This window comes from Magallana gigas, chromosome 6, assembly GCF_963853765.1.
Source record: "Magallana gigas chromosome 6, xbMagGiga1.1, whole genome shotgun sequence".
NCBI lineage: Eukaryota > Metazoa > Mollusca > Bivalvia > Ostreida > Ostreidae > Magallana > Magallana gigas.
The window spans coordinates 20,905,176-20,930,197 of record NC_088858.1 but is presented as its reverse complement, the minus strand read 5'-3'; the positions used below and the strand labels follow the sequence as shown (position 1 = coordinate 20,930,197).

Genomic DNA, 25,022 nt, shown 5'->3' with positions numbered 1-25,022 from the left:
ATTCAGTAGACACAGTTGTGTTTAAAGAAAGATAATTTGAGCCATTAGAATTCACCTGCAGACAATGAGGGTGAAAAAGGGCTATGATAAAACAGGGGCAAATGTTTCCCTGTCTACAGTATCATAACAATTCTTAATCACCTTGCAGGTATTTATACTGTTAAATAATGATGCATACACTTTATTACACAGCAATTAAGTACTGGTACATGAACCCATTGAATGGAAAGTTTTGTATTAGAATTGTAAAAAGTATACTAAAATAAATTTTTTAGATCAAAATATCACTGGCCAATGAAGGAAATTTCCTATTCAAAATTTTACTTGTGTACTATAAAACATCTGAATTCATAAAAACATTGGATTGTGAAGTAAAAATTGATACTACAATGTACCAACTCTTCTACAATGCCTTTATGTTGTAAAATTAAAAAGGTTTGTTGGTTTAATATATGTACCAGGTACATTAAACATCAAAATGATAGTAAATGTAGCTACACTGGTATATCTTAAAGACCGCATGGGGCATGAAATGAATTAACATCCTGTAAATTTACTACCTACAAGGAAGTTCTCATTTTTCAAACAGAGATATTTAAAAACCCAAAATTGTATAAAATATAACAATTCAAAACTGATTGTTTTATCAATAACATCATTCATTTGACAACATACCGGTATGTATTTTAATATCTGTACTTTGTTTTGGGGCAATAATAATTTCAACATTCTTCACTCTGTTACATGTACACATGTATTTCATTTAGAGGTTAAAGGTTAAATGCATCTTGCTTGCACATGGATAACATTCTTTTACAGAATACAAGAAGCATTTGGTCTTGACAGAAAGCACCTAAACAAGGGGTATAAACATTCTATCAGTTTCGACCAAAACTCACAGAGTTTTCAGCCTTTTAACAATGATTGCTTTCTAAAATTCTGCTACACATATAGAGAATAAATACAAGTATAAACCTCTGTTCGTGGGCCAGCAGACTATCTGACAAAGCCATCTTGTCGACAGTCTGTTTGATCAATAGACACATTGTCCACTCCATCTAGAAATTGCACAAGTCTGATCACAGTCACAACTAGTTCTCCTCTCCCATCTACAGGCCAGAGAACCAGTTTTAATGCCACAATCCATAATAAGAAAAAATCCCACAATGTCCGGGCTTATTTGATCAACAAAATGATATGGATTTGATGCTAATGATTGGAGCAATTTAATCCACTCCGTCGAAGCCTTGGGTATTCTCTACTGCCACAAGGAGTTTTCGTCTCAGTTCATGGTAGTCATTATATGGTGGCAAGTCTAAACGATTAAAACTGAAAGAAAGAAAAAATAAACATCTCTTGTCAGTAATTCCATTGAATTTCATGTCTATTGTGTACTGGTGCCTTTTAAGGTACCTCACCACATCAATACTAAACATTTTTAGGCACTAGGTCACAATATGCAGATTTAAATGTTTCGTTAAATTGTTTGTATCAATCTATCATCACAGCTCAGTGGTTAAAGAATTTGGCTTGTGAACTGTTCACATATGTATGTGTGTGTGTGTGTGTGTGTGTGTGTGAACTCATTTTTCAAATTAAATGATTATAAAGAATTGACATTGTGTGAGAACAAATATATTGAAAATTTAATTTAGCAAAAATCAACAAAACCAAAAAGTCAGATACATAATAAGAAAATTTAAAGAAATCATTGAAACTAAAATCATTAAAAAAGAAAAGAAAATCAATTACTTACCAGGTGTGTGCTCTGGGCAGCTGGTTGGTATTGCCCACCTTTTCTATAGTAAACAGCTGAGGTCCGTTGCTTCCGTACAAAGATCGGAATCCGTTCATGGGGACCCGAGACGTTCCCGTCACAAATTGTAATAAACGAGCTCTCATTTCATTGTTAAGGGAATACACAGCCTACATTAGAAAAAAAACATCAAGGATATAATTTAAATCGCCATAAAAACTTCCACTAATTATCCATTTTCACATCTACATGACACTGTTGTACACACATCTATGCTAGCAACACAGAATTCTGGTTGCATAAATATAAGATTTATGCACTGGCATTACAGTATCTTTTAAAAGATAGAATTAGATTTGGAGAAAACCTTTATACAGTACCTTCCAAAAGTGGATTATAACTGGATGATTTGGGTTGTATTCCCCTTTATAAGCAGAATGTGCCTTCCAGTCATTTACATCAATATCCTGTAGACCACACATCAACAGCTGAAAAAGGAAAACAAGAAATAAACATACAAACAATATGGTAATAGTAATAGCATTCAGAGCAATATTGCAAATAATCTGTTAAATTCAAACGCACATGTACATTTCAATCATAGAAAATCAAAACATGAATAAAGCAAACAAGCTTATACTAACCAATTTGTGCTAACATTGCAAATTTCATCCTTTTATTTTCAGTATATATCATGAAGCATCTGATATTATCAATACGGTAACGTTTATCACGAATCAAAGTATAGAAAACAGTTTGCTTTTCCAATGTGTTTCACTGAAAATTACTTATACTCAAATAAAACAATGTTTTCAATTTATTAGTTTTACCAACCTCTAATTCATTTTCATCAAAGATTTTTATCATTTCCAAAGGCACTAAGCTGGCAAATCCTTTCATAAAAGACTTCATTTGTGCCTCAATTCTGGACATAAATCGCCACTGGATAACTAAACTGCATTTTAAAGGAGATAACACATATATAAAACATCTGGGATAAATAAAGTTGTTTTACAAAAAATAAACTTATTGCATTTTCTTTCTCCATTAAGATGTTACTGTTTACTTCTTTCTCCATCTCTCTCTCTCTCTCTCCTCTCTCTCTCTCTCTCTCTCTCTCTCTCTCTCTCTCTCTCATAATATGTACCACTTTTAGATCTAGTGTTTCCTATTTTCGTAAGTTTAAAAAAGTTAACAAGTACTTTGCTCTTACTTGATATATTCATGTTTGTTATCATTTGTCACAATAATATCTGATCCACTTGGTTTAAGATCTCTGGTCGTAATCTGAAAGAAGAAATGTAAGACATTTTTATTTTGCTTCTCATATCTTTTCTTGTCATCTAAAATTACTTCTTACTGGAAACTGCAAAATGAACAATTTATGTGGCAAACAAAATGTACATACATACATACTAATAGTAAGTACATTATTTTGCCCCCAAAAATTGTAATATGTACATTTAGTCCCCTCCAACTGTAGTACCAGTATGTACATGTACATTTAGTTTGTTACAGATGTTATTTTTCTTCTAGCAAAAGGCTTTAGACAAAGTTTTTTATGGTACAATAGTTTTGATTTTCTTTTGGATTTAAAAGGGCAAAGTTATAAATTATGCACCATTCTTCATTAAAAAAACCATCAAAAAATCATAGGCATATACCTAGATACATCTTGGATGGCAATTACAATGTATCTGGATAATTTATCATACTTCTACTCACCTCCCCAAAGTAGTCCTCCTCTACAGAGAACCTCAGATCCAGGTCAACCGGATCGTTCTCCATGATCCAGACCAGGGAATTATAGTACTCCGAATCCTGTAAAGATAGAATGATACAGACCCATAAACATGCACTCAGCGTGGCTCAATATAATACACTGTCTAAAAAATAAAGGGATACAATCATGTTATAATTGATATATTATTCATAAATGTGTGTGTGTGTTGTCTGTGTTTTTTGCATCCTGGATTTTGTTGTTTTCAGTGAAGCCTTACCACTGGCTCCATGTCTGATAAAGTGATCGGCTTCTCCAACATCATCTTGTAAAATGGACGAATGAAGAAACCTGAAATCAATACAGAAAAAAATTGAAAACCCTAAAAAATGATCAACACAGAAAAAAATTGAAAACCCTAAAAAATGATCAACATTTAATGATCTAGAGAAACTGGCTTTCATCAACCATGTAAAGTGAAACCTCAAAGGAAATATGATTTAACATGTATGAAAATGTACTGGTACTTCTGAGAGTATTTTCAATTCTCTCTAATCAAATTTTCAATTCAAACAAAATTTTAATCAGCCCAATTCAAATTTTGCCCATCAAGTGTAATGGGAGATTCGAGAAAGGATTAAAACCATCAGTACAAATGAACATTGGATTTTATAAAGTCACTTTATCTAAGTTTGTTAAAACTCCCTACGTGGATCAAGTTTGCGTCTTACCATCCAATAGCTTTCCGTGAAATACCGCCATACCCGCCACTCGACCAATAAATTCAAAGTACGACAAATGATCATCATTGGCCAAACCAGATAGTGGATTTATCTGAAGCGTGTAGTTATCACTGAAATCATCAATTAAAAAATAAAACTCACTCCATTAAAAACTTCAGAAAAGTAGAAGACAGACATGTTATGGCATAATGACACTGCAATTGCATGTAAAAATCCTAGTAATCATTCTAAAACGTGTCTGGAATTCTGAATACCGGTACTTTACCATTAATTATACAAGAAAAATTATTAGTACACATTCCTTATTTCTAAACTATAATTCTGTATTTATTCATATCATATAACTGCAAGATTGCAAAATAAAACAAAAACACCTATAGATAGACTTAGAATCAGGTTCAGCATTTTTTGAAAGACTTACGAAAGTTTACCTAAGGTTCTCCTTCTATAAGTACTGTACTACTGTATACAGTGTTATTTTTTACCCTTGTAATTTTTGCCCTTCTTCAAAACATTTTGCCCTGTCTTGAATTCACCAAGACACAGTTGTGTTTAAAAATGGTAATTTGAGACAAGTGGAATTTGCACAGTTTTAAATTCGCCTGCTGACAACTAGGCCAAAAGAGGCGAAAATAAAAAAAAGGGGTGAATTTTCCCTGGTAAACAGTAATAAGACATGAATTTCACCATTTTTTCTCCAATCACAGCATAACACTTACGTAGCGGAATATTCAAAGAGTCCATAATAAGGGTTAAACATTTCCTTGGATAACAGGAAAAACCACTCCCTGGACACGCCCCCGTAATCCAGCCCCACCTCTCCGTCAAACTCTATCCACAACCTACAACAACGCAACGTCACAGTCAAACACACTGCCCAATACAATGTGAAATCATTAGACGTGTGGTGGCTTTATTTTTTGTGAATTTCATGAAAGAACTTAATGAGTTGAATTTGGCCCCCATAATTCGTCATTTTTTAAAGTGTTTCTGGTACAATAAAATGTTGTTATATTTTAGAAGAGTTGATGTGAAATATATTTTTAACCTAATTTTTTGAATTATTTGCACTCACTGGCAGTATATAATGTCAGAAGTGACCCTATTTCTATATTTCAATCAAAATCAGTAAAAAATTGATATTTTTCTTATCTTTTTATGAATGGGAAATATAGAGCGCATGCTTGAACAAGGAAATTTTTTTTGACACTTATTAGCCTTGGCTAGATACATCTCTTATTAAAATATTTTGTTTCTTCAAGCATGCGCTCTATGTTTTCTGAAAGAATAACTGCTTGAAAACAAGCTGTTTTATGCTAAAAATGCAAAAATGGCAGGAAAAGGTTGTCTTTACGATGTCATATTTCTAAATTGTGGGCAATTGAATCAAAATGAACATTATGTAAAAACATCACATATATATCTGTACAAAGAAAACAAAGAATTACAGTAAAATGATGATATTCATTTTAGGGGGCCATCTTAGGTCCATATCATATATAGTCCTTTATTATGTTTCATCCATGAATAAACATTCATAATAACTGGTAAATTTTGGTTTTCATTTTTTATTCATATTAAAATTAAAATAAATCCAAAGAAATTAGGTTCCCTTGAACTTTTTAAAAACAGGAAACTCACCAAAATTAATGGCCAACAATTATTCTAATCGTTCATTCTGAACATAATCACATCAATACATTCTGTAGCATGAACTGTATTAGCCGTAAAGTTATTTAAAAAGTAGGCAATTTTTTTTTAACAAAGTGGTCATTGGCATTTGGCAAGCTAAAAAATTTGAACTAAAATTTTAAAACTACCTGGTATTTTTAGCATTAAAAATTCATACACTATTTGTGAAAAGAAAATGTTTGTAAAAATATGACTGCTATAGCTCTTAATTACAAAGCTGCCACTATACAAATATTTCACACTTTCCAAAGAAACATGTATCTCAGTTACATTACCTGGCTTTAAGTACATCTGTCCTCTTAAGTGACATGATGGCTCTATATGAATCCTCCAAGATACGTTCCCTAGAGACTTTGATGTCAACCTTATTGGGAATATTATTCTGTAAAAATAAAAGAAAAAGAAAAATTATTTTCTAACTGCAAAATAAAAAGCAACAAAACAAAACAATTTGCAGACAGTCACAAGTGTAAAACAAGGATAATATAATAATCAAGGCTATCCAAAAGTTGATTCTTGCATAATGTCACCCCCAGGCATGCATTGGTTTCACAAAAAGAAAACATATTAATTGTCCTTTTTTGGTTAAGTTTAAAACTTTACCCACAAGAATAGGAAATACACAGAGGATTTATGTTGTAATTTGAAATGACCACTGACAGACTGAAGTTATCATGGAGAGATGTGAAAAAAAAACCAAAATCAAAGGACTAAGCAAGAGAGCTTTCTTGTTACTTCTGACATATGCAGTAGTTTTATGCACATGTTTGCATATTTGTTTGAAATTTTTGTTTTAATTTCTTCATGTAAATTTTGAATTTCAAGTGATGTTTAAATCTAAGTCAAAGTTAAATCTGCTAACAATTTGACTTTTACATTGACTTTTGCTGAAACAACTTTTGACAATAATTTCAGCTAAATGGTTCTCTTTATACTATTCCATAACAATTAGATTTTTTAAACTCTGGGCCTACAAAATGTGGAGGTTATATTATTTTCTAACCTTCAAATTCAGCTATTACTCCCCTTTAGCCAAATCAATGCTTGATACTTATTGTGTCTGAGAACTTTTAAGTTTTGTGGACCATGCAAGTACAAAAATATGTAGGAAAAAACCCCAAAAATTCTTAAGAAATCAAGAAAATGTTGGATGCATATCATATGATTTTGTTACCACTTCGGAAAAAAAACCTTTCAGTCCTTTGATTTAATATTCTTATGTTCAGCAACAGAAAGGAAATAAAAACATGCACTTTCCATACCCATGAATTATCAAAATACAACGTAGTAAAATTAAGTACAAATTAACCAAGAATAACCTAATTTTTATTAACTTGTACATGAATTTAGATTTATAATACATGTATTATCCTTACTGATATCATGCAAAGTTAAAAATATAACAACAACTTTTAATATGTTTCCTTATCATTTTTGAAACATTTTTTTAAAGGTTTCTATAATGTTAGTTTCATATATTGAAAAATAAAAACAAAAAACTGGCGGTTTTTTGGCATGAATTTTATCATTTAAATTTTTGGAGAGTGAGAGTTAATGAATAATCAAAATTTCTAGCAGCATTAATAACGACTTTGAATTTACTGTTAGTGTAAGATGACAGCAACAAACACGATCATGTCTTGAGAAAAAACAATCCAAATTATCAGTGAAGACAATCAACAGTGGATACTTGAAAAACAAGCTTTCTGAGAGTCTTGCATAATCAATACATGACCCCTTTCAGCACATCCCTAATATCCGAAGAACAATGTCAACAGTATACATCTACTTGTAAACATCCCTGGTGCAAAGTAGGTTTAGAGGAAATTCTGACAAAGATACATTTATCTTTTTATATAACGTTATTCCGTCAAAAAAAAACCAAAAAAAAAACATGCTAAAATTTCTTTCACTGAAGGAGGAAGGTTTCTGTTTCTGTGGAATTAGATGGATTATAAAGGCTAATTCAATAAGTTATTTATAAATAACCTGATTACCTTAATGTACTGTATATTGCATGAATGTTACCTGGCCATAGTGGAGTTAATGCACACAAAAAATCCTATTTTATTCTAAAGAAAAAATGTTTACATTTGATGCTATCTGAATCTCTTGCAATAATAATTGTTCTGTTGAACTGAATGATGGGAATGATTTCAATCAGATTTACATTTGTGATTACAAAAAAAGTATCACATCTAAAAAGTTTTGAAAAACAAGCCATCTTAAAATCATTTTCTACATCATTTGTTGATCAATCTTAACAAAACTCAAACCTGATCTGTAGTTTCTCATTTAAAAATTACACTGAAGTTTTAAATTAATTCTCGAAACCATAATGAAGTCTGGAATATCAAGTTACAACAGAATGACTGATAAACGGATCAAATCAACCTACATACATAACCTGATATTAGGCCATCCTTAAAAAAATGTTTGTTTGGAATTGCCGCTTGGAGGTTTCTAGACCCAGGAGGGTGGGAGGGAATTTTTATTATATTTTTCAAACTTAAAATAACTAATTAAGAATAGGTAAATAATAGAAATTTCCACATAAAAAAAAATTTTTTTTTTTTTGCCCATAAAATTTTATCAACATGGGTATTTCAATAAGGCGGGAGGCAATTCAAAACAGACAATAATTTTTTTAAGCCTTACTGTACAAGACCAAAAGTATCCCCTATTGCAAACAGATATCAAGAAAACCTTAATTAGAAAGAATCATCAATGATCAAACAGCTAGTAAAAGATATTTGTTTTTCAAATGTTTTCATTTTGCTTTCTGTTAATTTATCAGATGTGTTTAGTTTTGTAATGGCTGCATGTGCAAAAATCAACATAGCAAAAAAAATACATAACGAGCCATAAGCCATTAGTGGGAAGCCAAATCATTTAACTCACCTGAAATGGAGAAAGCTGCAGTACCAATTACAATAGTTTATTTTTTAATGAAAATTATCTGGTTTATGTCCGAAAATATACGGTAATAATTGGTTCCTTCAGCAGCTTCTAATACTTGTCACATGTACTATGACAATAAAGCTAACTTAGGCCTAAAAAAAAAAAGGTGTGTGTTTAGGGTAACCCGACCTAACCAACAAAAATGCCCCAATCCTACCATTTTTAGATGTCTGTTTTTATCCGATTGTGAATTTTATATCATTTCTATTGAAAATCTGTTTTTAAATATGACACAAACAAACATTCTTTAATCAGGATTCATGCAGAAAGAAAAATAAAATAAAAAAAAATCCCTACCTTCCTAGCCTAATTTTTTCATCAGTGTTACCCTAAACACACAAATTTTTTTTAGGCCTTACCAGTAAATCGACTTTAACGTAAAAATCAAAATATTTAATAAAATTTTGCGCTAACATCCGTACCCCAAATAATCAAAAGTGTAACAGGGCTTCCTCTAAATAGTAAATTTACATGTAACGGTATTGATCAGGAATTATGTAATTCAGGTAAATATAATGAAAAACAAAATCGATGTTTAAATTCCAATAAGTGAAAAACATGCGGAACCAAAAAACCTGTTTCCAGTCTACAGAATTATTTTGCTAGAGACAGATTGTCGATTAAGATTCAAAAGTTTAAGAAAAAAAAGAGCAATTATGTTTTAAATGTCATCACCATATACATGTGTATATAAAAACATTTAAAATTTCAAATGTGTTTATGATTTTTTTTCTTCATTTTGTGAGTGCAATCATGTTCCTTCTGCATACACGAAAAGCTAAGAATGAAGCAATCTAAAAATTATGTTCTTTACACAAAACGCTGACAAAAGATTATTTCTAAACATAACTACTTACTGGTTTCCGTAGTTTAGACCTAAAGTAGTCATATTTTCTTTTGTAATCTCTGGAGTATGGTACAGCCTGCAAGATGAAAATGGAGATAATCAATGCCTGTTGATATCATAGTTACCAGTAAATTAGCATGAACATGTACTTGTATATCAAAAGAAATCATTTAAGAAACTTGATCTCTGCATGTACGTGTACATGTCCATACCATAGCGCATGGGTGTATGCTCAAGAATGTGGTAATTCATATAATACAAATTAAAACATTTTTTTTATAAATACATTGAACATACAAGTAAAGAAAACCGATATTGTATCGTTCTTGTTTCTTTGATTGGTTAAGGGAGATGGAACATTCTTGGATTAATAGAATTTGTATTGAATTGAGATGAAACAAAATATTACTGCTAATATTTTCTCTATTCGTGAATCAATTTAATATATAAACATCATAGGCAGATAGATCTCCTTGAGCCGATTCTTACGATATGCATAACCTATCATTATTTAATTTCGCACTGAGAACATGTTTATTTTCAGGCGACAATATGTTTACTTTCAGTTTACTTACAGGCCCACCGAGCAGTCTTAATCTAGGATCATCCCATTGTGTATTCTTGTTATCTAAAACAAAGAAGTATCGTTGCATGATGACACACCAATAACATCAAACATCAATAAATCATCCTTAGAAGTACATTGTACTTGTATTTTATGAAAACCTTAAGCTTGATGCATTCAATGATCATTACTGATGCCCCCCCCCCCCCCCAATTATCACAGAAGATATGGTTACACAACTGGCACATACTGTGGTTGATGTAGAAAACTCTTCCATCCACATGTGTCCTTTCTTCCCAGCCAGCCTGAAAGAAAACGCCAACAAAATTCACATACTGTAATATGGATTATTAATATGTAACATGTTAACATTTCACAGTGTCTAAATTCATTTTTTTTCCCACACTGTTATGAACAAGATGTATCACCTCATTAATCCCCTTAATATGGTAGATACTAAACACTCAGTATATTACAGCTACATTTAGTACATGCATAAATGAAAGCCCTTGGGCCAAGATACTGGGGTGTGACAAATTCGACGAAGACTGGCCATTTGGTTCTTAATTATACCCAACAGTTCACAATGTTTGCTTAAACTACACAAATGACCAAACCATCAACAGTTCTCTTTGCCTTTGGCTCAAAAGAGCTTAAAATTAGGTTCTTGTAAGAATTTGCTGAATATATGCACTCACTGGTAAAGGTCCTAGATTCTGAAGGAGGTTCTCATTGGAGGAGCTCCTCCTGACCAGAGTGGGGGTGTCCCCCGTCCGTCTGACACTGGCACGCTGGTTTTGAGTCTTCCTTGGGTCCTCCTAAACAAACCAATCTAAAGTTGTATCAATAGGTCCAGAACAAAATTAATACACCATCTTTCAAAATCACTCCACAGATGACAAGTGGACAAACTGCAAGGAGTACTCACCCAAGTGGTCACCCTTGTGTTGTGGTCGATGTAAAAGACTCTGCCATTAGGGGCCTTACTCATGGCCCAGCCTGCTGGGAGGGGCTCTTCATCATTAGCAGCACTGGCTCCATCAGCCTGAAACACAAGGACCTGTTAGACATTTACTTCTTGGTGTATTAAGTCAGTCTCAAATCAAGTGATCACTATTCTTAAAAATAAAATCTGTTTAATTTTTTTTATGGAAAATTCAGAAGATCATTAAAAGTTTATTACACATGTATTTTACATTGAAGGATAAGAAGCTCTCTCTTCCTCTTGTCCTAATTTTTATCGAAAAGCAAAAACAGGGTTAACTTATTATGCATCTTATTGCCCTTAATAAATTTACAAAACTAACAACAGCAACTACCTAGCTACACACGAAGCATCAAGTCTCCATATATACCAGTAAATCAGATAATGAAAATATGGTAACATTTTCTCCTATACTACCGTAAGTAAATTCTGACCAAATATAGTCCCTTTATTTGAACACTAGAACATAAAGCGAAATCAGATTGGTGTATTTATCTGATTTTCAACTTTGCAAACATTCATGATAAAGAAATAATCTGAGAAACATTGAATTTTAAAAGTGTTTTAATGGTAAATAATAGAGTAGATTTCCAGTATGTCATATTGAGAGCCCTGAATTTAAGAAAACTATGGTTTCTACACTGTGTTTAAGGAAAACCTATGGGTAAACATGATGCACATATGCTGTATTTATCATTCTTTGGCCCGCTAAACAATTTATCTTCAACATCTTCTGCAAATCTGCAAGATTTGTTTCATTTTCTGGCTAGAGAACGAATTTAATTTTCTTACAATATTTGTCAAGAGCATTATTAAGATTTACATAATATATAAAAGTGATACTTGTAGCATTCTTTCAAAGAAGTGCATGTTATTGTAGTAAAATTAGTCAGAAAAAGTCATTTATAGAAACCAACAACAGGAAATTATTCAGAGGAAAGAATTGTGGAGATGGTTTTAAAGACTGATTCATATTCAAACAATCTTGTCAGGTTCAAAGACCGAAGTAAGAAATGTCATGTAATTTTTTTTTTAAAGTAGGCCTATCATATCTTTCTCTGGTTATACATTGCAATGTATACCATACCCAATAATAAACAACTGCAGAGCTGAATAAAAAAGTATTTCATGTTTATCCTATAAAGGCTCTGTCACACCTCAACATATAACACTATAAAACATTTGACTTCAATTCGCTTGACTCTATTTGCATGTGTTTATTGCCATTCTTGTATTTGTCCGATTTGCTTCAAAAGCATCAGATGGATCTGAATAACAACAGGACATTTACCAGCCATAAAAATGGTAAACTAAAATTGCTCTCACAGTACAGAACCATTAGTCGACTTTTCATAAAAACATTTTACATCCATCGGAGTGTTATCCTTATAGAATCATTCATTATTACGATTGTGGGATAGTGAAATTCCATCGAAGGGACAAGATTCACAGTCTAGGACGAGGCTCTGCCGAGTCCTAGACCCTGAATTTTGGCCCCTGGCGTGGAATTTCACTATCCCACATGAGTATATAATGAATAATTATTTTTCTCGCATTATTTTACATTGAAAAACAATGTCTGGCAACTTTCTGACATTTGAAAAATTACTCTCGGTTTATCCCTCCGCGTGCTTCAAATAGTACAAGTTAAAATGAGAGCATACGTAAGATCTATGACTTGAGCATTATACTCTAGACTCTACTGTGCATTGTAATTTAATGAACAAGTCCAACATTACATGTATTATAAAAGCACTCAAACTTTTTGCATAATATAAAAACTGCAAAGCATGATTTGAGAGTATTGGCTTTTGATATTAAAGGACATATCGCATGTTTCTAAAGTAAAAGACTAAAACTAATGGGATACAATGCAAATGCTGGAAATTGTGCAAATCAAGATTCAAACTAAAATATCTATGTACAGTGTATTTGACTAGTCAGCACACATCTCTTGATTAGTTTTAACTGAACATCTCCATTCAGTGTCATACAGGAGACAGTTAAAGCAGCTTTAAACAGGAAATCAAAAATGCAAGATATATTCATATGTTAAAAAAATCATGTTTGCACAGAATGCTAGTACATACATGTCTTTTCCTATACAAATGTGATATAAGTATTGATAATAACTTGAATTATATCAAAATTATATTGTAACAAGTATTTTCTCTGAAAACAAAAAAGAATTGTGGTACACGTGGTAAAGGGTGACTACAAGCGAAGGCAAACTTACAGTTGGTGTATCTAAAGAGGCGGCACGTACATTTGGCATTCGTCTCTGTAAAATGGTAGGCAGCAGTTGATTTTATGATCAAATCCTTTATTATTCTTTTTTCATCTTAATTTTCTTTTTATAAAGCTAATATATAATGATTATATGGGATTTAGATGTTGCTGAGGGCCAGGATAAAAACAATGTAAAAAAAATGAAGAGAAGAAATTATCAAGAGGGTTTGGTACCACACTTTGTCTACATTGTAAGTACATTAATTATAACTTTGAAAATATGTACATGTAATCATGTATGCTAATTATCTAAACCAACTTTTATTCTCAACAACTTTAATTTGTAATTTACCGAAGATAAACTAGTTGTGGCGACCAATTTCTGCAATCAAGATATATATCATTTGTGGACTGGTTCATGTCGAAAAATATTCACAATAACAAGGTTCTCTCGAACCTCGTGAAAATTTCTAGCACGCCAATAAAAGTTGGTCTGTAGTATACTGTGCGTCTGCTTAAAGAAGGTCGGGGTTTGGTAATAAAAACAGGTAAATCAATGGAGAAGGATTTATGATTATTATAAATATTTGGTGTATGAGGACTCAACAAATTGATGAGATTTACCACCAAAAAAATGGAGAGAGAACTGGAAAAAGTACCGTTACGATACTACATGTAGAAACAATACTTCATGTCGGGAAAACTAAGTAGAATTTAAGACCACACTCATGTTACTGAGGAAAATTAATATTCGAGGAAGATATTGAGTAAGTCTACCTCTCTGCTTTCCTCTTGCTCTTCATGACTTCTGACTCCCCCCGCTGAAGTGGGCAGTGCCATTTCACTGTGCATGCTGATGGTGTCCTCTACACTGACATGTCGACGTGTACGGAAGAGTTCCGCCGCCTCGTTCCTCCTCTGCTGTGCCTGCGCCTCATCAGATGGGGTTTCTTGACTTTCCCTGTGGTGCATTTTTTAAAAAAAATTATTCAATCTCAAAAACCTGAAGTTAAGAAGTTCTGTTATTCAAATTAATCTTTTGAACTTAAAAATTCTAAAAATGTCCAAACCAAATTCCAAACTTTTAATTTTATTTGATAAGTTTGCATCCCCAAATGAGGTGAGTTTATATAGCCTACTCAATTGGTCTTTCAAACTGAGTAGCCCGCGTCACTCTGTTGACATAGTAGATCCGTCCATTGGAATCCTGACGCTCCTCCCAGTCTGGGGGTAGGGTGGTGCTGCCTGTCCTCTCACCCCTACAAACAAAACCAAAATCTCATACATGTATCTATCTCATCGAATAAGACATAGATTTCATGTGATACATACTGTGAACAATCAAAGTTACATACAAATCATTCTTTTTTATTGCTAATGGTGAGTTGAGAACTAATCTGAAACAGTTAATTTCTGTGAGCAAGAAATTATATTTCTTCTTTTTTCACAAGTGCATTTTGCATCAAAATATGAGAAATATATCAGACCAGTTTGAGTGACCAAGGTCACAATTTTCTAACTGATATATTGCAAAAATATCACAACCATGATCACCTTCAGGGTATTAGAAATTCATGATAATTATTCTTCACGATTTAAGTTTAAAATTTTAACAGCTAATAAACTGGAGAGATTAAAAGTGGATTCACTGAGAGTAATAATAATTCTTTAAAATATTATCTACTGCATTATAGTTCTGAGATCTTATACCAAGCAAAGATTGCTTTCGTCTTCCAAAAGCAACTATCACATATGATCCAAACATTTGACTGTACCTTTGGGGAGGATCCCACTGGGTTTTGCGTGTGTTATGATTGATGTAGTACTTTTTCCCGGTGGGCTGGTGGGTCCTGACCTCCCAGCCTGGGGGTAGGGGATCCTCCGACTCCTCATTGGTAGGACCCGATGCTCCTGAGGCCTCGTTCGTACAGCTGATTGTCCTCAATGTATCCAATGCATTATCCAAGTCCACCATCTCCCACTAAAACCAAAACATTGTCAAAAATCAACCAGTGCTATTAACCTACATGAACCTCTGCTTTATATGACCATGAAGATCTGCATTGTCAGAACCCATGGGTTTTCTGTCCGTTAACCTGCTTTTAATGCAGTGTAACAAATAGAAAACCTTTAGTTTCTGTTGATGAAGGATCTGATAAAATGATAAAGATGGGAAAGTTTTATGGTTGAATAATACACCTGTTAAAATTCTTTTAATACAACAAAATGTCGTTTCGATCAGAGGTCAGCCATTTTATGACGATGCATTATTCCACCTTAATTTACTTTTTACATTGTTCATAGTGTGAATATCACCTGTAAAGTGTGAACCTGTGAAGTTCAAACTAACTGTAATGTGAAGTTTGAATAAAACACATTTTTATTTTCTAACATCTTATTGTTTAAACATACATTTAGCATGAAATTTAAATCTCTGTGATTTTTCCTTTAGCAAGAATGAGTAAATAATTGACAATGAAGAGCTAACGGCTAAATTCTTTTCTTCAAAATATTCTTAAATTTTACTGAAATACATTTCTATAACATTCTTTCCTTTTAGAAATTCTGAACCTAAAAGCAAACTGTAAGAGAAATAGCAAAAGTTCCATTAACAACAGGCTAAGGTGACTTCTTACACTGGGATCAGATGAGTTCTGTGCCCCTGATGTGTCAGCTTCCGCCTCTTGATTTTCTTCATCTTCTCCATTGGATACATAGGCCAGGTACAGCTCTAAGGTACCTTTCACTCTGGATCGAGAGCTACAACAAAAAATTAGCATGATCCTTTCATACACTTTTGAAACTTAAGTACATGTACATCTGAAACACAATTCTGTCCATATTGTGACATACTTCCAATTGCAATAAACAATAAAATCTAATATAATTTCATAAATGTTTTCTTTCCCGAAATTGTTACCTGACAGTGTAGTGCAATTGGTTAAAACATTAATTATAAATCTGTAAGTCATGAGTTCAATCTTGCTGGGGCTTAAATAATTTTTACCTTTCCCGAAATTGTTACCTGACAGTGTAGTGCAATTGCTTAGAGCGTTAACTACGAATCTGTAAGTCATGAGTTCAGATCTTGCTGGGGCTTAAATAATTTTTACCTTTCCAAAATAAGTTAACACATTTTTTGGTCAAATATTGAAAAATTTGATAATTCTAACCTGGTGAGAGTATTTTGATTATGATATACTTTTATCCATGTTAATATCGACAGGTGTCCCATACTATCTTAAGTACCTAGTCAATTTTTATCCCAGATTTACAATCAATACTTCTCCTTTTGTTTTCATTTTTATAATATCAAATCACATATTGGGCTGTAGCAAATAATTAAATAGTCCAATTAAGGCAGAATGCATGTGTATAATCCGGGTATCTACATGAGTAGAGAGTACCGGTATATACAAAGGCAAAGTTGGTACACAATTGAAGTGTGTACATACACATGACCTACTTACAGGGATGGTGCAGTACATGTACTGTACCAATAAATGTATAAGTACAGTAAACTTTAGCAGACATAATTCATGACATCACGGTAAACTGTGACCTTATAGAGCATCGAGGGCTATCTCAAAATTTTAAAAAAAAGCGATTGCTTTATGATTTACGACAATTTAGAAAAAGCGAAGCTTGAACTTTTTAGGACGTCTGCCATTTTTCTGCGAATACTTTTGGCACGATGCTGTAGTACATTGCACTGCTATTACATGAATAACCAAGGAGTGACCTACCTGCGTGGGCGTAGTATGTACGATTTTTGCAGGAGGGCATGGCCCTCTGTCTCCGTCTGTATTGTTGTGTGGTTCAGCGGAATTTCAACCATTCCCAGGAAATCATCCCTGGTCTACAAATGGATGAACTTATTTGTAAATGGGGAAAAAAGTTAATCAAAGTAATTTAAACATCCTCTGATTCTGAGAAACATGGATGCAATTCTAAGGAAGGTTATCTTTTTTTCCAAATTGAAACAAAGAAATTTAATCAGTTTTTCAAAACCTAGAATACAAATACAGTATAAGGCTAACATTTTTGTTTACTATTTTAAATATGTTTGGAAAAAAGAGAGCACAATGCATATAAAATCTGATGTAGTTTTTTTGCAATATTACCCCATGATGAAACATACATTGTATATTCTTTTGTATGCCAATAATTATACAATAAAAACCCATACAAAGGTGTAGTAACATTACTTTGAGAATGGTTTTAAATTTAACAGATGAGTACCGGTGCTGTGTAATTTTAAAACCATAGTGATGGAAACATAGTACATTATATTGCATCCTTTGAACCTTGGCTAAAAATAAAGAACATCAAATCAATAAATGTACTCACCACTCGGTTGGAATCGAACACCTCAAATAATAACTTGTTGTCTCGAGGGTTTACCTACAAGTACAAAGACATTACTTATTCTTATGAAATATTGGATTTAATGACATGCAAAATACTGTCGCTTATTTCTAAATTTATCTCTCTGATTATTACAGCTGGTGAAAAAATGAACCTTAAACTTATATGCTTGACAGACAATATTGTTACATTCATAGAAATGAAACTCCAATTGAAGCTTTTAAACATACCCTGAAAAAGAACTCTTCATTCCAGACAGGATTCAAAGTCTGAAAAAAATAAAAAAAATAAAATAGTAAATCATATTGCAAAAAATATAGCTTAAATAAATATTGACAAAGTTTAAACGTAGGTAAATAGACAACCAAAGATCATGCACGAATAGTGTTCAAAGTGCCTACCTGTAAGATGATTTATGAAGTTCAACTCAAGTGGAAATGTTAATAGACAATATTGAAGAGAAATGATGTTGATAGCTAGCTGTTGTAGCAATAGTAGTTGATGAACCGATGATGATAATGGTTGTGGGTTTGGGAATAGATGATGATAATGATGATGATGATGATGATGATGACAGCAGTGCAGTGGTAGTAAGTTGTATCAGGGATGAAGGTGACATAGTGTTGGTGATATCGATGATACCAATATGATGAAATGAATCATATTTACCTTTTTTATGGTTGATGTAGTAGTTGTGTCCAAGAGTCCATGGTCCCTATCCCCTCGATACAGGGAAATTCTGACATAAGGATCACTGTAATAAACAGATAAATACCAAAGTTTAAACACACAAGCCGTGTCTATATATATGTGACAGTGTGTAGTATATTTGAGAATAAACACTAGACTCCAAACATGCATATTTCATTTTGACAAATTGAAGACTGCTAATGAAAACTTTGGTGAGCTCCTTTTGCAACTTTTTATCATAGTTTTTATACCAGGTACTTCTGAATTTCTGTCAAAATAGCTAATTCAAACTATATAAAATAGCTATTTCAAGTTACATGTATTTATCAATAAATATCTTCATAGCAGGAGCTATATAGCTACTCGGTAAGTTAAATACTGCGCTTGACCTGCATTAGAAGTCAAGGATTTAGACCACGACAAAACTGGAATATCTAAGCCCATACGTCCAGGCACACTGTACCATTGACAATCACTTTGTTTAACTAAGTTAACTACAGTTAGTCAGTCAAAACATACAATTACACATACTGACTAATCAAAAATCCTTTAGCATATCATGTTATGGTACAAATAATATTTGAAAACATTTAATTCAGTCTCTATAAAGAGAGTTTCTAGCCTAAAGAGACCAAAGATTTATTAAGAACTCTTGCATTTCAGCAAGAGGTCCCTACGAATTCATGTCTAGACTTAAATTCCTATGTACTTGGGTATATGTTAATGAAAATACAGATTGAGGGGTGATTTTTATTAATGACAGGTGTAATACAATGTTTTGGTTGAATTGGTTGTAACTTGTAAGCTTAGATGTTGAAAGTCTGATTAGGAGATGAAGAGGATCGCAAAATTATTTTACCTACGAGTTTCCAGCAAAACTTCCAGCTAACGTGACAGTTTTAAATAAATCTAGATTGTGGCAATGTGTACCTTGTGTATTATTAGGTAGAAGGTACCGATATATATTTTTTTAATGAGAAAAATATAGCGTCAGGTGCCTGTGCAAATACAATGCATCATATCATACTACAAAATATGTGTATAATATCAGCTCAACATCACTTCCTTGATAATAAAAAGAGTGACTACATGAACAAACTTCACTTCTATCGTGTAAAACAGGTTAATGTACTGCATTAAGTCAAAAATATTGTCAAAAAATCTATCACCATTTATTTCACTGAATTTAAAAAAAAACATAGGTAATCACAGATTACAAAGCTCACCGAGACGAGGCATCACCCCTATGAGACCACCTTTATCATATTATATGAAAATCATACGATTTTGGATATTCATGGATTCTGTTTTGACACAAAATCATATATCATCTGTTAAAAAATTGCATGATAATCATATGTTCATATATTAATCAATATAATAATATAAAATTAAATATTGCATCCTATCATACTTACAATATATATCATATAATACAATAAAATACTGTAATAAACAAAGATGATATTGTAAATATGAAATGACATTGTATTGTGTTAAACCTTATTGTATTTGATCACATAATACAATATCATTATATATAATACAATATTGTATTATATGATACAATATCATATTACATTATACATCATAACATTGAAACATATGATATTATATTGTATAATACAGTATGATATATTATATTGTATGATATTGTATAATATTTGATACATAATATGATATTGTATCATATGATATTGTATAATTTGATATTACATTGTATCATATCAAATGATACAATATAATGTGATAAAGTAAAATATTATATAATACAATATTATACATACATATTGTATCATATGATACAATAATATATCATATAAACCAATATCATATTATACAATATCATATGATACGATAATATATAATATTACAATATCATAAATTACAGTTTTGCGTGATATAATTGTAAATTACAGAAACCAATATCATATTATACAATATCGTATGATACAATATAATATTGTATCATAATATACAATACTATACAAAACAATATCATGATACAATATCATATCATAAAATATCAAAAAAATTGATACAATATCATATCGTATCATATAACTTTTTACAATATAACATATGATATTATATTGTATCATATTAAACAAAAGTGTTTCACATCATACAATACTTTATCATAGGAATCATGTTATATCATTTAACAACAACCTCATCTTTCTATCAAGCAGGTTTAAGTGAGGTAGGAGACTTCTTTAGCATCCTTGATAATGGAGATCAGGCTCTGCATCTGAAGAAACCTCTGCGTTTCATTTATAATATAGTTAAATCAACTATGCAAGCTATCATCTATAAAACATGTGACCTGTTCCAAAAAAACTAAACCTCATCCAGCATCCGAAACCTATGGCTCAGATTCAGCATTCAAGCCTGTCAGGTGCATCAGTATACATAAGACGCATCTCCATGCAAGTTTGGTGAAGTTCAGACCAGTAATAACTAAGATATCATCATCAGAGGGCACTAGCAATTAAAACTTAACCTGCTCCAGCATCCGCAACCTATGGCTCAGATTCAACATCCATGCCTGTCAGGTGCATCTGTATCATAAGACACGCCATCCATTCAAGTTTGGTGAAGTTAGGACCTGTAATAACTAAGATATATTTTTTAGCATCCTTGATAATGGAAATCAAGCTCTGCATCTGAAGCTTCCTCTGTGATTCATTCATATTGCAGTTTAGTCAACATGCAAGTTTGAAATAGTACTATCATCTATTATACATGTGACCTGTTCCAAAAAACTTAACCATACCCAGCATCTGAAACCTATGGTTCAGCATTCAGGCCTGTCAGGTGCATCAGTATCATAAGACGCACCATCCATGGAAGTCTGGTGAAGTTAGGACAAGCAATAACTAATATATAATCATCAGAGGGCACCTGTTTCAAAAACTTTAACCAGCTCTAAAAACCTTAACCTCCTCCAGCATCCGAAACCTATGGCTCAGATTCAGCATTCAAGCCTGTCTGGTGCATCAGTATCATAAGACACACCATCCATGCAAGTTTGGTGAAGTACGGACCTGCAGTAACTTAGATATTGCTATCAAAGGGCACCTGCAACAAAAACTTTAACCTGGTCCAACAACCTTAACCTCCTCCAGCATCTGAAATTTAGGACTCAGATTCAGCATCCTAGTCTTTCAAGTCCATAAGTAGGTCCAGATGCATCATCCATGCAAGTTTGGTGAAGATAGGACAAGTAATAGCTTAGATACAGGACATGCAACAAAAACTTTAACCAGGTCCGGACGCCGACGCCGACGCCGACACCGACGCCGACGCCGACGCCGAGGGTATAGCATAAGCTCCCCCTGACTTCGTCTCGGTGAGCTAAAAATTGTTGTTGATTACCAGTAATAGCAAATCTCTGACTACCAGTAACAGCGTCAATTGATTTTTAACAGTTTGTTTTGAAAAATGAATCTTACACATGAACTTTTGCTAAAAGATCTTTGTACACAGGTGTAAATTACATAATTCTAATCAGCAGATTACTGAGGTGTGCTGTTGTCCTTATTTCAATATGATTATTCAATTTAGAGATGTATTGGTGTAATATTTAAGTACAAAGTCCATCTGAAGCACCAATAACATTATCTATTCATTAATCCTAATCTCAATCAATCCACTCCTCAAAGTACACCTCTGATTTTCAAAAATGAGATTAGCATTGAATTGCACTTCCCCCTTTCAAGATAGTCTTGTACATAAAATTCCTTGGTCACTTACAAAAGTCAAATCCATTATTGCATATGCTTATCTAGCTGTAAACATCTGCGCAAACAGAAGAAAAAAATGCTTGTAATGATAGGATTGTCCACACACATGCTTGCCAAATTCATCTCATAATAATCTAGATTAAAATTCATCTATCTAGGTTTTATTTGAGATTTTTTGGGGTAAATTATACCAATTATACCCTGCATCTGTTTATCCAACAAATTATTTGTAACATCAATATTCTGTGTCGTAAGTTTTACAGGTAATGTAATTGTAGGTATGAATGTTAAAATTGAGAGCAGAATAAAAAAAAAATTGTGATAGAAATTTTGTTTCAACTGCCTGATTCACAAAATTTCTTACTATATTGTAACACTACACTGTTACTCATAATGTGATTATGTAAATGTGATTATGTCATTTTTAAAATACTTTCTTATACCTCTTACAGACACTACAAATTAATAGCAGATTTAACAGACTTTATTGGAGAGATACAAATTAAGAGGAAAATAATCCCTTAGATTTCAATAAAGAGAGTTGAAAGCTATAGAATTATAGATATCTGTAGATGTGCATGTGGATTCAATCAGTCATATTGCGCTATATTGATGCCATTTTCTAGTTACATTAATCTATTCCGAGAAAATTATATCAATTAAAAGTAATCCCTTAAAAACCATCATTGACCTTCATTCAATAATAAGGAATAATTCAAACATATATTTTTTTGAGTAATCAAATGGATTTAGTAACAGGCAAAGCCTATGTAAACCTTCTCCAAAAATAAGGAATTTGTAATTGTAGAGGCTGACAAATGTCTTTGTGTTTGAAAGTTTATATACACAATGCTTATCAAAATCAGTTTTACAATTTTTAAAATATGTTAGTACATGTACTTAGTGATGAATTGATGAATGAAATTCATCCTTTACACATTTCAAACATTTTACTATCTCTATTGAGTATACCAGTTGATATACTAGTACTCTGTCCCAGGTTTCATTTATTTCTTGGCATGTTCATTCATTTATTAGAAATGAATTAGGTATACGGAAATAATTTTTCCATGCATATTTTTTCTATTGTTAGGCAGCAAGCCAGCTATGCCACATGTTATTTCTACAGTGCCATATTTTAGTGCGTCAATTTTTTGCGCTAATAACACGCAAGTCAGACAGAGCTATTTTTTTGGCAAACCCACCCACCCACACTAGTTGTATTAATACTGCAGACATACCTTGTATTTAGCAATTACAAGTATGGGAGGTTACTTTTCAAATGTACTACATATATGTTCTTTGTGTTTATTAGCGAATCGTCTAATTGAGCATTGAAAAAATAGAATTTTGTAGGCCCAGGTTACTCTTGCTTATTCAAAGTAAAAAATTTTAAAGAAAATACACAGAATTGTCTGACAAAGAAGTACAGCTAAAATCAATACACAGGGCCAATTCCAAGATTTCTTGATTGACATGTCATTTCTTTTTCCTCAAAATTCACAGGCTCTTGTTCTTAAAAACAAAATAAACAGGGGCAGATAACTCTAATCTGCATATCACTGTCCACTTTCCAGAGAGTTCTGAATGTCAACATGTCAGGTCAATTCAAAGCCAATAAAAAAGCTGAGTTTTCATTCAAATGGATTATTTTTAGAGCTGAAGGCATAAACATGCTCAAAAAGGTTTTTTATGATTAATTTGGAAATAATTTTCATCATTTTCCTTTTGTTTTCTCCAGTCATTTTTAAGCAGATCTGCATCGTAACTATATAAGATATATTCAACTGTGGTGATTGCTTGTACAGAGACACAGTTATATAGATTATTCCATAAATTATAATAGAAGTCTGGACTCTACAATAATTCATAACAGAGTAATCTACTATAGGTTCATCGGGTAAAATAGAACAATGCTTCACATGGTTTTATACTTTAAAAATTGGAGCAATTCCACCATTACAAAACGTGGACTGTGTTAATAAAAGGGACTCGGGGACATTAAGCCCCCCTTTTCATGTAACATCCTCAAATCTGAGGAAATTCGAACTGCACTCGATATATTTCCCTCATAAATTAGACATCCTACCTTGCACCAAAAATGTCCTTCTTGGCTAAATTTACCCCGTTTAGGACCTTCACCCTCAACAAACGAGTCGTACCCGGGGGCTCTCCCTAGAATAAATAGAACATTTATGATATGAGGATGAGCAAAGTTTGTAAATCAAACTCATCAAATTTTAGAATTAAGCATGTAAATATGATATATTTTAAGAAAAATAGATGAAATACCTGAATATATCGCAATCCATAAGTCCTCTGAACCGACATGTTTAGCTATTAAAGAATTTTATTTTGTTTGTTGACAGATACTGGCCCATGACCTATATTCCATTCTTGCCCAATACCCGGATGTGGAAATACTGAATGACGAGCCCGCTTAAAATTTTCCATTCCCGCGTCGCACAACTTGATTCGTCACCGGTGCGTAAAAAAAATTGTCTCTTCTCTATCTTTTAAAACACGCTTAATAACGGTAACCAAACTCCTCTCTTTCGTTTACCCCCCCCCCCCCCCCCGCCTTTCCTGTTCAGCCTAGCATTTTTCATTTTTGAAGGACCCCCCCCCCCCCCCTCTCACCCAACACACACACCTTTTACACTTTTATGTTATGGGAGCATAAAAAAAATTAAAGGGAAATTTAGAAAAATTAACTTTGA

The 25,022-nt window shown here is 32.6% G+C and overlaps 1 protein-coding gene across 5 annotated transcripts; it reads right to left on the bottom strand.

Annotated features, from left to right (window-relative positions):
• Positions 1-278: 278 nt before the first annotated feature.
• On the bottom strand, positions 279-24,754 carry LOC105326475 (E3 ubiquitin-protein ligase NEDD4-like). Of its 5 annotated transcripts, none has more exons than XM_066087693.1 (27): positions 24,595-24,754; positions 24,392-24,477; positions 18,536-18,620; positions 18,097-18,135; positions 17,849-17,902; positions 17,245-17,357; positions 16,135-16,258; positions 15,274-15,479; positions 14,638-14,757; positions 14,276-14,459; positions 13,506-13,550; positions 11,213-11,344; positions 10,983-11,102; positions 10,535-10,589; positions 10,295-10,347; positions 9,730-9,795; positions 8,813-8,827; positions 6,187-6,293; positions 4,939-5,061; positions 4,208-4,329; positions 3,757-3,827; positions 3,482-3,577; positions 2,970-3,043; positions 2,591-2,711; positions 2,137-2,244; positions 1,757-1,926; positions 279-1,329 (listed from the first exon to the last, which is right to left on the bottom strand). In XM_066087693.1, the coding sequence occupies exons 1-27, from the start codon at positions 24,631-24,633 to the stop codon at positions 1,227-1,229; spliced, it is 2,631 nt and encodes an 876-aa protein (XP_065943765.1). In that variant the 5' UTR covers positions 24,634-24,754; the 3' UTR covers positions 279-1,226. The 5 variants fall into 5 exon arrangements, with proteins under 5 accessions (XP_065943765.1, XP_011424832.3, XP_065943766.1 ...); XM_011426530.4 differs by having other exon boundaries at positions 11,213-11,329; XM_066087694.1 differs by lacking the exon at positions 8,813-8,827.
• Between the last annotated feature and the right edge of the window lie 268 nt (positions 24,755-25,022).

Bases quoted from the DNA above. Each gene is read 5' to 3' on its own strand.
- LOC105326475 (XM_066087693.1), bottom strand. From the start codon at position 24,633: ATGTCGGTTCAGAGGACTTATGGATTGCGATATATTCAG. The intron at 11,103-11,212 runs GTGAGTACTCCT...TGGTTTGTTTAG, and splicing joins ACACAAGGGTGACCACTTGG to GAGGACCCAAGGAAGACTCA. The intron at 1,927-2,136 runs GTACTGTATAAA...TTTCTAATGTAG, and splicing joins TTATAATCCACTTTTGGAAG to GCTGTGTATTCCCTTAACAA.